A 13071-nucleotide genomic window follows, 5' to 3' on the forward strand; every position below is an offset into this window, starting at 1 on the left:
CTAAACCTAGGATTAAACCAGGACTAAACCAGGACTAAACCAGGACTAAACTAAACTAAAACCAGGACTAAACCAGGACTAAACCAGGACTAAACCAGGACTAAACCAGGACTAAACTAGGACTAAACCAGGACTAATTTTAAAGGACTAAAGGACTAAAAGCATGACAATATCAAGTAATCCAAAGTATTCAGATTACATTACTCACTTTAAGTAATTTAATGGATTCTGTTACAAACTACATTTTGGGGTGTGTAATCTGTAATCTGTAGGGGATTACATTTTAAAAGTAAACTTCCCAACACTGTCACCTGATGACATCACAAGGTGGAACAGAGAGTTTAGGAGAAGAACTCAAAAGCGTCGCCCCTTTAGAGGAAATAACCACAAATAAATAAATCTACAACCTCAAGTCAACGACACGAAGACTAGAGTCGCAAGCGGCAATGATCGGCCCTTGCCTGTTGCCTCTGAGTTCAGGCAGGGGGCGCCGTTTTTCTAGGACCGCCAACGATTGTGAACAGTTCTTAATTCTTGAAGTAGTTGAAGGAGTTCGCCTCATATTTTTCAGCCTGTTCAATAAAAGTGCTGCCCAAATCCGTTCATTTCCAGTGTCTTCAAAAAAAAAATCTCTTTAGAATTCACCTCCTCCTCAGTTTTATCCAAACCCAAAAGTCATCGGGCTGCGTCTATTTTCATGTAAATCCTCAATTTCGCTTTGAAGCTCCAGTGAACACTTCATAATCTCTACGACAACAAGACGCGTCCTTCCTATTTTGCCCACACATATTTACTGCTTTTTAGTTTAGACGAAATAAACGGCAAAACAAACGACGCGATAAAAACGAAACAAACATCGGCCCGTTTATATTAGACACAGAGACACTTATTTAAAAATAAAGTGTTCCATTTATAATCGCTCAAACCTCAAGTCCAGTTTACATCACAAATACTCCCAAGTTCTTAAAGTTATCGTCTTTCTGAGGAAAACAAAGAGAGAAACAAAACCAAGATTCTGTATATTTTTTTTCTTTATTTCCATGTATTCTACAGAGTCTTTGCACCGTCACGTGACCCTACAGCAACAGTACCTACGCCGCCATGACACCGGACACGATATGTCACTGACTTCAGCAGCGTCGGAGAAACATGGGCAGGTTTTGTTGTGTATTTGGTTGTTCTAGACGCTCTGAAAGGGATAAAATGATTCGTTTCTTCACTGTTCCTCTGGAAATGACTCATCAGGATCAAACAAGGGAATTATCCAAAAAAAAAAAAAACGGGAATTATGTCTAGAGAACATAAACCACGAAGAGATTTCCAATGGTCCCATCAAGACACACTCACGTCACTTTCATCAAGGTGTTTGTTATTTAAATTGTTTCATAGTTTATTTAATGAGAGAAGAACATTTACTATAAACTAGATCTAAACCAGGACTAAACCAGGATTTAACAGGACATTACAGCAAATCAAGTAATCCAAAGTATTCAGATTACATTACTCACCTAAAGTATTTAATAGAGGTGATGTGTAATCTGTAATCTGTAATCTGTAGGGGATTACATTTTAAAGGTGACCTTCCCAACACTGCTGACAGCTCAGTCTTCATCATCTGTGGGTTTCAAAAAAAAACCAACATCCTCCTTTGGAACACAGAGAACCAGCGCCATCTACGGGTGAAATATCTGGTGCTACAACTGAAGGAAAACGACTCTTTTCTAGTTTTAAAAAACAAATACAGACTTTTAAACAGCAACATGTAAAAACAAAATGAATTAACAATTTTTTCGAAACTTTTTAAAACTAAATATTCAACATAACAAACAGAACATAACACTTTACTCATTTTCAGTGTTGGGAGTAACAGATTACAAGTACTGGAGTTACGTAATCAGAGTACAAATGATGAGTAACTGTATTCAGTTACAGTTACTGTTTCAGTGAGTGGTAATTGGATTACAGTTACTTTGTTGAAATAAATGGATTACACTGAGGGATTTTCCTGTTTTCACATTTTGGGCTAAATCCTTTTTTTTTTTTTTCAGTAATTCCACTCATGGCCAGAAACTAAACCAGATCTAAACCAGGTCTAAACCAGGACTAAAACCAGGCCTAAACCAGAACTAAACCAGGACTAAACCAGGACTAAACCAGAACTAAACCAGAACTAAACCAGGACTAAACCAGGTCTAAACCAGGTCTAAAACCAGTTCAAAACCAGGTCTAAACCAGTTCAAAACCAGAACTAAACCAGGTCTAAACCAGGTCTAAACCAGGTCTAAAACAGGACTAAAACAGGATTTAATCAGGGCTAAATCCTGCTGTGTGGACGTGTTTCCTCTTCTTTTATCAATAATATTTTTAATATGGTTCAGTAAAGTTTGGGCTTTTTATTTTCTTTCATCAGACAAAACTTCTCATGTGAAGATTTCCTCGTCTTTGCTTCTCTACAACAAACCAAGTAATCCAAAGTAATCAGATTACATTACTCACTTTAAGTAATTTAATGGATTACGTTACAAACTACATTTTGGTGTATGTAATCTGTAATCCGTAGGGGATTACATTTTAAAAGTAAACTTCACAACACTGCTCATTTTTAATCTAATTTTAAATGGAAATGTGGTTTATAAAATGTGATAAACTTTACTTTACCCGCGCACAAATGTTCAGTTTCATCACGAGCTGAGCCTGAGTTTTGGTGCAGTTCTGGATGTGTCCACTGGGCGGCGCTGTCCACCTGTAAATGCGTTAAAAAGGCCTGATCCTTACAGTAAATCAGCCCGTGTCAGAAATATAGGTTATTCTGTCATTCTGTGTGATCCAAACTTTAAATCAAACCCTTACGTCACTTTACATTATTAATTCAGCGAAACAAACGAATCTTTTGGAGGCTTTTTTTTTTTTTTTTTTTTTTTTTTTTTCGTAATCGCTTCGGGTCCGTCGTTGGCCTCGTGTCATGCGCTTCTTTAACTGCAGAAGCTCGTAAAAAGCGCGTAAATAAAAGCCATGTACGACGAGGCGTGAGCGCGCGGTGGATGTCGGTGAGCGCGTGGGAGGCCCGTTCCCCCACCACGCGCTCCCCCCGTGAATCCGCGCGCGTAAAACTCCACGCGCACGGTAATGGGCCACACTTGATTGATCGTATAAAAACAATAGGAAGGCGGCCTGGTCCGGGCGTCCCCCTCGCGCGGAGCTGTGGGAGCGGGCTGGGTGTAGCTCTCAGTCTGTGCGCGCCTTGGCCAATGGAACCAGGTCCTCCCCGCAGTGCGTAAGAGCGCAGTTTAGGATTTAACCAAGTCTTTGCTGAGGGGCTGGCTGCAGTCTTCAGTGGAGCGCGCGGCCCGAGAGCGTGTCATAATGGTCCTCTAGTCTCACGGCACACACTGGACACACTTTTTATCGCTTTGTAATCACAGAAGTACTCGACATTTCCACGCGTAACCGAATTATGACTGGAGTATTCGACCGGAGGAGCGTCAAAGATTTCCAGAGCTCGTTCCACATCTCCAACATGCACCATCCGTCTCAGGAATCCCCCACGTTGCCCGAGTCGACAGCCACGGACTCAGGCTACTACAGCCCGGGCCCCGCCGCCGCCGCAGCCGCCTCCACCACGGGCTACTGCTCCCCCAGCCCCACGCCGTACGGGAAGCCGCTCAACACGTACCAGTACCAGTACCAGAGCGTGAACGGAGCGACGGGGAACTACGGGGCCAAATCCTACTCAGACTACGGCGCGTACACGGCGGCGGCGGCGGCGGCGGCGGCTTACCCACAATACGGGACTTACAGCAGACTCCCGGGGCAAGCCAGTCCACAAGGTACGGCCCGATCCAGACGATTTGTACTTTTGGAAACTTCAGTGCGCAAAACGGAACAACTGTGCTACTCGTGTTCTTCTGTTACGCGTTTATTTATTAACCGAGGCTTTTTTTTTTTTTTTTTTTTGGTTCTTTTTAAAATGACTAAACTTTTCCACGCCGCCTAATTCAGAATGTTTTGGTGTCATTTTCTCAGCAGACAAAGAGTTGGTGGAGCCCGAGGTGCGGATGGTGAACGGTAAACCGAAGAAAGTGCGGAAGCCCCGGACCATCTACTCGAGTTTCCAGCTCGCCGCGCTGCAGAGGCGCTTCCAGAACACGCAGTACCTCGCGCTGCCGGAGCGAGCCGAGCTGGCCGCGTCCCTGGGCCTCACGCAGACGCAGGTACGACTCCGCTGCACTGGGACACACACGGAAATACAGGCGAATATATCAGGAAGATTGTGTGTTTCTGCAAAATTACACGAAAAGATCCGCGTGTCATTTTAATTTGTGAAATCTTGAAAAATAATTTGAGCATCCAGGTTTAAAAATTTAAGAAAAAGTGAAAACAGGAGCAGGAATTTTACACACAGAGGTCACATCTGTTTCTCCTGTTATTTACACGTTTTAAATGTTTATTTTATCCTGGATCTGTGCGCATTTCCTCAACTGTCCAACGCACATTTACATTTGACACGGTCCACAGTTCAGTGTATTACGCGTGGATTTATCACCGTGGTTCTGTCTGGGTTAGAATATACACAATATACAAACAGTAAATTTATGTGGAAGCACCGAGAGGAAAGTTTGGTTTTGTTTACACCGCCTGTATGGAACAACTGCGTAACGATGATCTCTCTAAACATCCATGTGCGCGCGCTTTTACGCACGGCATTTTATCAACCTTTACGCGCGTAATTATATTTTACGCACGGCTCTGCTTCAGTCCTCTCTCTTTAACACTGCTTTTTTTTAATTTATTTTTTTTTATTTCTAGGTGAAAATCTGGTTCCAGAACAGACGCTCCAAATTGAAGAAGATCATGAAAAACGGCGAGCTGCCCCCGGAGCACAGCCCGAGCTCCAGCGACCCCATGGCGTGCAACTCCCCGCAGTCCCCGGCCCTGTGGGAGTCCCAGGGCCCGGGCAGGACGCACGTGCTGCCGCCTCAGAGCCTCGGCGGCACCGGCAGCAGCAGCAGCGCCGCCGCCACGTCTCACTTTTTGGAAAACTCGGTATCTTGGTACAGCTCGGCGGCCTCCTCGCACCTGCAGAGCCCCGGGTCCTTACCGCACTCCCTGGCGCTGGGAGCAGGGACGTTATACTGAACCCGGACTGCGCGCCTCCCCCCCCGGACTCTTCATATTTCAGAGGAATATGCAATGTATGTGATGGTCATAGGAGCAAACGTGTCAAATGTGTAAATGTGTGCATGTAATTTATTGCATTTTTTGGAAGACTATTAAACGTTTACGTGGACAATGAGCAGTGAGCGGGTCCTGTGCTGTTATTTAAGCCGCAGACAAAGCGCTGGCCTCGGGTGACGGCGCCGTAAATCACCGCGGCGCTCCGGGACGTGACGTGATTGTGTGTTTTGTTGGTTTTTTGCACGCGGCTCACGCTGTCAGCACGAGCGGGCGGGACAGAGGTGCAAAGGTGCAGAGGTGCAGAGGTGCAGAGGTGCGTGTGCGTAAACTCAGAAACACGATCACTTCATCTGACCAGTTTTAAATCATCTTTGGAAAACACATCTCCTTAGAAAATCTCTGGAATCCCACTCGGTTTTTACGCGTAAAATCTGCACAAAATCACTACAATTCGTGCCAGCCCCATGCACACACAACTGCGTCAGGGCCAAACATTTCTATGGAATAACTGGAATAAAACCTGCTCCAGAAAAAATAAGTGACATTTTTAAATGCTGATAAAATTCCCATGAAATTCACCCAATCCACACGTGACTCTCCCACTAAATCCAAACGGGGTCAGGCCTATTATTATTATTATTGTTATTCTGGCAGCTATGGCAACCACAAGGAAACAATCAAGACGGTGGTTTGTGGTGTGTAGGCCCGACTCCGAGCCAAAGAAATACACCTATTAAAAAGAAATATTATAATAAAAATATAAAAAAAATATACTACTATTACTGCTATCACTTCTAATAACAATAATGAGGAGAAGAAGGAGAATTTGGAGCGTGTTTTCTCTTCTTCTCCTTTGCGTAATCAGCCTTCGTAAATAAACCTTTCCCTGCAGACACGTTGACGTTGACGCCGTAAAAAACGCGGTGGCATTTCTCTCATATCCGCGTGTTGTGGCCGGCTGTAAGCAGAGAGCAGGCTGCTGCAGACGGCTTTGTGTCCCCTACAATTACGCGCTTTGAATGGCAGCGAGGAGGCGAGGAGGGGAGGGGGGGCGGCCCTGGAGCTGAGACAATCCGCATTCCTGTGGGGGCTGAGCGGCTCCACAGCTCCGCCACTCCCGGCCGCAGCCCACCTTCCGGGAAAGGGAGAAAAAAAAGAGAGAAAAAAGCGATTGTAGGGTGTTATTAGCAGGCTGTAATACTAGCGCTGCTGCTGCTAAACCGCTAAACAAACCGGTCTGGAGGGAGCAGAGCGCGTCTGAAATGCATTTGGGTTTTCAGCTCTCACTATTTTTTTAGATGTTGTTTATCTGCACCCAGACTACTGAAAACCACGCACAAAGGAGCAGGGCTGGAGTGAGGCTGAACCAAACCAAACCAAACCAAACCAAACACCCAAGAGGGACTGGGACTAAACCTGGTCTAGAACAAGTCCAAGTCCAACCACGAAAATCCAGTTTATGTCTCTGTCTTTAAAAGGTTCTAAATGACGCAAAACCCACTCATGTGAGCTGTAAATCATGTTCTAATGCTGCTCCCTCCTCCAAAACAGACCTGGACTTGTGTTTTGTTTCATTCACACGCTAGTCTGTCCACATTTCCAAAGCTGAAAACGCTCTGTTCCACCTTGTGATGTCACGAAGCAGCGATTTTCAAGTGAACAGCTCGTTTTACCTTTAGTTCAGTCGAGATTGGTAAAGAAATGCCTTTGCTGAAATGATCCAAATGATTCCAGTGAAGGTCTAAATGCTGAGTTTGAGTTTAAAACCACAGTGGAGCGCTTCCCACTTCATGACATCACAAGGTGGAAGAGAGAGTTTCCAGTTTGAGAGAAGAACTCGGCCTAAATCTGCAGGGTTTGTTTGTGATGAGGAAACTGTTAGAGCGCGGATCAGAACACAGAGTTAACACAAAATCACACAAGATTCTAAGTTAAACCAAGAAACTCAAAGTATCAGGCCTAAAACTCAAAACTGGGGAGAAAGAAAAGTCTTAACCAGGACTGAATCAAACCAAAACTAAACCAAAACGGTGCGTTCACGTCAAAATTCAGACTGAACTGGGACTAAACCAGGTCTACAACAGGTCCAAACCAGGACTAATAATACAGATGTTAGTATGTGGATTTAATTTACCAGGACTAAACAGAACCAGGACCAAACAGAACCCAAATAAGACGTAAAAGGCCTTAGTTACTTGTTAGTTATGACCAAATTGTGTTTAATGTTTCTGATAATAACAGGCCTTTTTATACTGAATGTTTTTACGCACCAAATGAGATCAATTCTAATTAATCCAAGATCCTAAATCTGTCTCAAATCTTCAACTGTAACTCGGGTGACCTCAAGGCCAAACACGCACACACAAATACGTCTTAAACGGTGCCAGGATAAAGAGGCCAGAGCTGCAGTGGACGGCGAGTCTACGCGCAATTACGCACGGACCCAAACCGAGATTAACCGAGGATTTAACTTGGACTCGGGGCTACTCAACTCCTCAACACCTGAAACCTGACCAGCGGTGACCGAGAGGGCCTCGCGTGATCCATCTGACCTGAAACCTTTCGTAACCCCCCCCTTCTCCCCTCCCCTCCCTCCCCCCAGAGCCAGGCGCGCGCAGCTTGTTGTCATTTTCGGCCTAATTCTGAATGTGGGCCAAACGGGAGCCATAATTAGCCACGACGCGCGGAGAGGCTCTCAGCGCGAAACTGCGAGGACGTGAAGCAGCAGCAGAAGCAGAAGCAGCAGCAGAAGCACTACCCGGGGCACGGAGGAGCGGACGGGAGCGCGCACGGGGGAGCAGACGGGAGCGCGGGATGAGACGTCACGCCCTTTACGCGCGCCGTTTATTCATTGTCCCACGCTTTTGTTTGTTTTGTTGCAACACGAACGAGTCTGGTTTGGGTTATTTTACCGTCATGGCGAGACGTCTTGAGCCCCCGTTTGCTCCACGTGATTTGATCTTAAGCCTTCTCTCTGCTCCCACTTTGGGTTTGGGTGAACCAGAGCCAGAGTTTGGACACACCTGAAGCCATAATTTTACACTAATCCGAGTTAAAACGTGAAGATGTTCCCAGTTTTGACCACGCACCTCCACAGATCTTCACAGGAGAGGTCAAAAAGCCTCGGGGCACTACACGTGGACACCCAAAGCACCCACCCAAGTCACCTGATCGCGTTTGTCACTTGTCATATTTAGTCAAATGAATCAAACCCGACGCGCCACGCTCTCCACTCAGATTAAACTCACGCACGTCCCCGTCCCCGTCCGTGTCCGTGTCCCATCCACGCGCGTATCCACGGGGCTGTAGTGGCGCCATTACATCAAGAGCCCCGTTTATTTGCAGCCCAATATTTTCCACTCAGCCCCGCACGCACGCGTCCACAAACCCCGCGTAAATACTGGACAGCTCCGACTGTAACTCTCCACAATAATTATTCTCAGGATTAGGGCCTCCATTATCATAATCTGGACATTGACAATTACCTATAATTTGCAAAGATGCGCTTGGTTCTTGATTGCAGAGAGGTTTTTTTTTTTTTTTTTTTTTTTTTCAAGCTCGCCATCACTAAACACTGACAGTAATAACAGCTAATTTTGCAGGCAATATATAAGAGCTTACCGGGCTGAGCGGGCGCTTACACCTGGATTTGCTTATGCGCGGGCAGCAGGAGAGGCGCAGCTCTGCCTCGGCTCCGGGACAAGGTAGGAGCCGTTAATGTGTGAGTTCTGTTCGGGTTCTGTTCGTGTTTGTGGGTCTGAGGGGAGGATTTACGCGGACTCGGACTCGGGGCCTGTGGTGTCGCGTTGGACTCTGGTGTGGTGCGTGTTGAGGTGCTGGAGGTGGTGATGCTTGGAGGTGGTGGTGGTGTCTTTCTTGCTTGCTGCAGGGCGCGGGCACGTACACGCACACGCACGTCTCGCGCACGGCTTACGCGTGTCAGCTGCAGGTGCTTTTATGGCTCACGGCGCCTTCTATAGAGCAGCGGCGAGACAGGTCTGACAGAAGAGTGACACATCCTCCCCCACACACCTCTGTCTGTCTCTTCTATCTATCTATCTATCTATCTATCTATCTATCTATCTATCTATCTATCTATCTATCTATCTTTAGACTTGCAGATCTAAATCGTGTCTGTGTAATCAAAGCTCGTCTGTGCCCCGTGTCCCTGCGTGCGGCTGATGATGATTCTGTGATTTCTCTGGTGTTTGTGGAGCTTGTTTGCTGCTGCTGCTGCTTCTTGGGTGGTTGGTGGTTGGTTGGTCGGTGTGAGCCCGGCACAGCAGCTCCTCTCCCGGGGATGAGGCAGATGAGAGGCCCCTGGCGCGCGTGGGGGCCCAGGTACTGCTGAGTGAGCGCCAGTGGGACATCCGCGACATGACAGCTGCGTGGCGCTTTTCAACGTTGTGTAATTTCAGATAATATCCCGAGCGCTCACTCTTCTGAGCAATTTGTATATGAATAACCGAATAATTTTCCCTTTTGTTCCATCTGTGCTACCTCAAATCCAAATAAAGATGCCTTTTAGTATTAAAAGTGGTAGAAAATTACAGGTAATTATCTTTGACGGTAAAAACGCTGTAATCAGCGGGCTACATCAAAAATTACCCTAATTATGCCTGCATTTATGAGAATGGAAAAAAAGCCTCACTTGGATAAAAACCCACAAATTGTCCCAAATATCTCCTTCATATTGAACACCACTGCAGCTGCTGCTTTGTCTGCATCGATCCCGTGGCGCGTGGCATTTAGCGGCCTGCATTAGGACGGAGCGACGAGCAGTTTGTCAATACCGCGGATAATTGAGGGTGAGATGACAAGACGCACCGGACCCAGCGCGAGTGTGCGGGGTGAAAGCGCGCCGGCGGAGCGGGTAAGTTCATTTCCTCAGCCTCATTCTCCGTCCGCGCGCGCCGTGTTTGGGGCTTTCACCGCACCGTGTCATTAGCTCGTGTTCCGCCGCGTGTTTGCGCCGCGCTGCAGGCCCCGCGGCGGGAAACGGCGGCGCGACAATGTGATGTTGGCCCAATACGACGCTCGGGAAAAGGCCCGGAGAATACCGAGCTGAGTGCGGGGGGGAGTCAGGCAACAAAAGCAGGCGTTGTGTTTGGGAGTCACGCTTTACTCAATCTGACAAAACATAAAAAGTGTATGTACAGCTCCAAAAGGCATAGCTATTTACACACAGACACATTTGCATGTCGAAGAAAGGAACAACCAAAGAGTCCAACACCGCGTCACAGTCCGTGTTTGTTTTTACGCCCGATGTGGCTTCAGTGTCTCTGCCGCTGGATTTGGCTTCCAACACGAGCGAAGCAGAGCGGAGGATGCCCACTGCGCGGCCACGTGCAAAGGCTCCGTCCGTGTGCGCGCCCCCGAAGCCTCCTCAGCATCCAGACCGCGCTTCCGTGGCCGCTCCTCCGTCCACCCAAAACTGTAGCTACGATCGGGCCGAACGCGATGCGCAAAGGCCTCTCCAAAGCAGGGCGAGAGTGTCAGTGGAGGCCCGGCCGCGCGTCTACCTCTGCATGGAGTCCTGGTGCGGGGACGAGTACCAGTGGGAGTACCCGGCCATGTAGCTGTTGGCCGGCATGGCTTTGGACGAGGCGGTCACGTCCCAGATGGGAGGGATGGACGGGGAGCGCGGGGACAGCGACATGGAGCCCGGGATCTGCTCGCTCTCGTGGGGGTTGCCGCCTTGCTTCAGCAGCTTCTTGAACTTTGACCTCTTGTTCTGGAACCAGATCTTCACCTGGGGCCGAGGAGGAGAAAAGAGAAGCGGTGTTACACGAGAGGGAGGGCGGCCAAGCGAAAAATACAATCCTGTAATGACCGCGCTTACAAGGAGAAAGGTGCGTAAAAGTCGGCATGCGTAATTGCGCACGGGGAGAGATAAATAATTAATAGAAACAAGTGAATACTAATGAGCCAGGCTTTTTAAGTTCTTTGTGGTGAATCTAGAAATAAATTGAGGTTTTTATATATTATAAACCAAGAAATATAATATAAAATAAACATGAAATTAAATAAATTGCAAAAATGGTTCAAACACGCAAACTGAAAAAAATTTGAAATTATAATCACATTAATTTCATTCACAGGAATTTGCTGTTAAATAAATTTAAAATTAATAATAAATGTAACAAAAATATGCAACACAACTAAATAAAATTGAAAAAAAAAAATCAATAAAATAAAAATAAGAAAAGAAAAAAAGACTGGAGTGCGCACAATCACTGCACTCAAATGGAAAACAGCAGATTAGCTGATTAGTAATTATCCCACGTCTCCACTCGTGTCCTACCTGCGTCTGCGTGAGCCCCAGGGACGCGGCCAGCTCGGCTCGCTCGGGTAACGCCAGGTACTGCGTCTGCTGGAAGCGGTGGTTGAGCGCCTGGAGCTGCAGGCTGGAGTAGATGGTGCGGGGTTTGCGGATCTTCTTGCCCTTCCCGTTAAACCGAATCTCCCCGTTCTCAATCACCGTCGTCTTCTGCTGCTCTGGAACAAAAACAAACAGTGTCATCACTCCACAGCCGCGCGCGCGTCCGTCCACCCTCCAGCCTCCAGCCTCCAGCCTCCACGCGCGGCCCACAGCCACGAAAACACGCGCGCGTTTTCAGGACGTGATTGGCGTTGGCTGTAGCGCCGCCAGCAGTCCGCGTACGCTGTCATATTTAGGATATTGCTGGTAATGACACGTCAATTAAATGCTAATTACAACATTCAGCGGTGCCTAATTTCCACCAGGAGCTCACTGCGGCTTTAAGGCAGCTTCTAGTTCGGGTCTGGCGCGCTCCGTGCGCCACTGAACCGCAGACGACGCGCCGCATTTACGCACCGATTTCGGGTTTGGATCTGGGGGGGGGGGACACGGCGCGCGGGGCGGCGTGTGGAGCGGGGCGGCCTTACCTGCGCCGTCCAGCCGCGTCTGCGCCCCGGCGTTGTTGTGGTAGGACGGGAGGTAGGGACTGTGGTGCGCGTGGCTCACATACGGGTAGGCGAGGGAGCGGTTGTAGGAGTTGGCGGTGCCGCTGTAGGGGCTGCCGCCGTCGGGCTGGTGGTGCGGGTGAGAGCCGGAGTGGAGGCAGTGGAGCGGGTAGTGAGCTCCGGACATGGACGGTGAGCTCTGCTGCGAGTGCGACTGCTGCTGCTGCTGCTGCTGCTGCTGTCCAAACTCCATGAAGGCGGATTTGGAAGTGTCCTGCGTCTCCAGCCCGTCAGCCATCGCAGTCATGGTCATCATCGAATTTTCTGCCTTGAGAGCTCTCCTCGCCCCCCTCTCCTCCGCTCGAGACCTCACTTCCTCACTCCTCTGCACAGATATTGTCCTATTAACACGCGCCGTCCCCCCCTTTCGCCCGCTTTTCGCGCCCGCTGATGGTCTCACTCAACGTAGCGGCAAAAAGGTAAAGTTAAGACGACAGATTTTAAGGTGGTTTCTGTTAAAATTGAGCCCTCGCTTCCAGACTTTGATGCACAAGTAAAATGGTTTGTCTCGAAAGGGCAGCGCCTCCCGATTGGTCATCCCGAGCCCCACGTCATCAGCACACAGCTCTGCGCCTGGCGGAGACTTGAGCTGCGTGGAGTTAACCCGCCTCACCAGCTCCCACCAACCGCAGCTCCGCGCGCATTCAGACACGGCGCGTGGAGCAGACGTCTCGTGCCGCGGGACGTGCGCACGCCGCCGCCGCCGCCGCTGCCGCGTTTTTTACCGTTTTGTTTTTGACCCAAACCCTCAAATTACGCGCGGCTCACAATGCGCTTTGATTTGGTTTTCTAATTCCCCCAATTATATTTGAATGGGGACGCGTTGGTTTGAGGTTTTGTTTTACATGATTTTAATTCAAAACATAAACCACAATTTTAAATATTTACAAATGTAGAATAGTTGCAATT

At 48.1% G+C, this 13071-nt stretch overlaps 2 protein-coding genes across 3 annotated transcripts; one reads left to right on the forward strand and one right to left on the reverse strand.

Annotated features, from left to right (window-relative positions):
* Positions 1–3246: 3246 nt before the first annotated feature.
* dlx5a (distal-less homeobox 5a) lies at positions 3247–5279 on the forward strand. Of its 2 annotated transcripts, none has more exons than XM_055157256.1 (3): positions 3247–3827; positions 4024–4211; positions 4807–5279. In XM_055157256.1, the coding sequence occupies exons 1-3, from the start codon at positions 3455–3457 to the stop codon at positions 5134–5136; spliced, it is 891 nt and encodes a 296-aa protein (XP_055013231.1). In that variant the 5' UTR covers positions 3247–3454; the 3' UTR covers positions 5137–5279. The 2 variants fall into 2 exon arrangements, with proteins under 2 accessions (XP_055013231.1, XP_055013232.1); XM_055157257.1 differs by having other exon boundaries at positions 4027–4211.
* Positions 5280–10400: 5121 nt separating this feature from the next.
* Positions 10401–12700, reverse strand: dlx6a (distal-less homeobox 6a). Its single transcript, XM_020931181.2, has 3 exons — positions 12085–12700; positions 11480–11673; positions 10401–10927 (listed from the first exon to the last, which is right to left on the reverse strand). The coding sequence occupies exons 1-3, from the start codon at positions 12416–12418 to the stop codon at positions 10694–10696; spliced, it is 762 nt and encodes a 253-aa protein (XP_020786840.1). The 5' UTR covers positions 12419–12700; the 3' UTR covers positions 10401–10693.
* Positions 12701–13071: the final 371 nt, after the last annotated feature.

Source organism: Boleophthalmus pectinirostris, unplaced genomic scaffold (assembly GCF_026225935.1).
Source record: "Boleophthalmus pectinirostris isolate CB_2022bp ecotype Guang Dong unplaced genomic scaffold, ASM2622593v1 HiC_scaffold_21, whole genome shotgun sequence".
In the NCBI taxonomy this organism is placed as follows: domain Eukaryota; kingdom Metazoa; phylum Chordata; class Actinopteri; order Gobiiformes; family Gobiidae; genus Boleophthalmus; species Boleophthalmus pectinirostris.

Coding starts and splice junctions, on each gene's coding strand:
- dlx5a (XM_055157256.1), top strand. CDS start 3,455: ATGACTGGAGTATTCGACCGGAGGAGCGTCAAAGATTTCCAGAGCTCG. Junction 3,828..4,023: donor GGGGCAAGCCAGTCCACAAG/GTACGGCCCGAT, acceptor TCATTTTCTCAG/CAGACAAAGAGTTGGTGGAG. Junction 4,212..4,806: donor TGGGCCTCACGCAGACGCAG/GTACGACTCCGC, acceptor TTTTATTTCTAG/GTGAAAATCTGGTTCCAGAA.
- dlx6a (XM_020931181.2), bottom strand. CDS start 12,418: ATGATGACCATGACTGCGATGGCTGACGGGCTGGAGACGCAGGACACT. Junction 11,674..12,084: donor GACGCGGCTGGACGGCGCAG/GTAAGGCCGCCC, acceptor TTTTTGTTCCAG/AGCAGCAGAAGACGACGGTG. Junction 10,928..11,479: donor TGGGGCTCACGCAGACGCAG/GTAGGACACGAG, acceptor CCTCGGCCCCAG/GTGAAGATCTGGTTCCAGAA.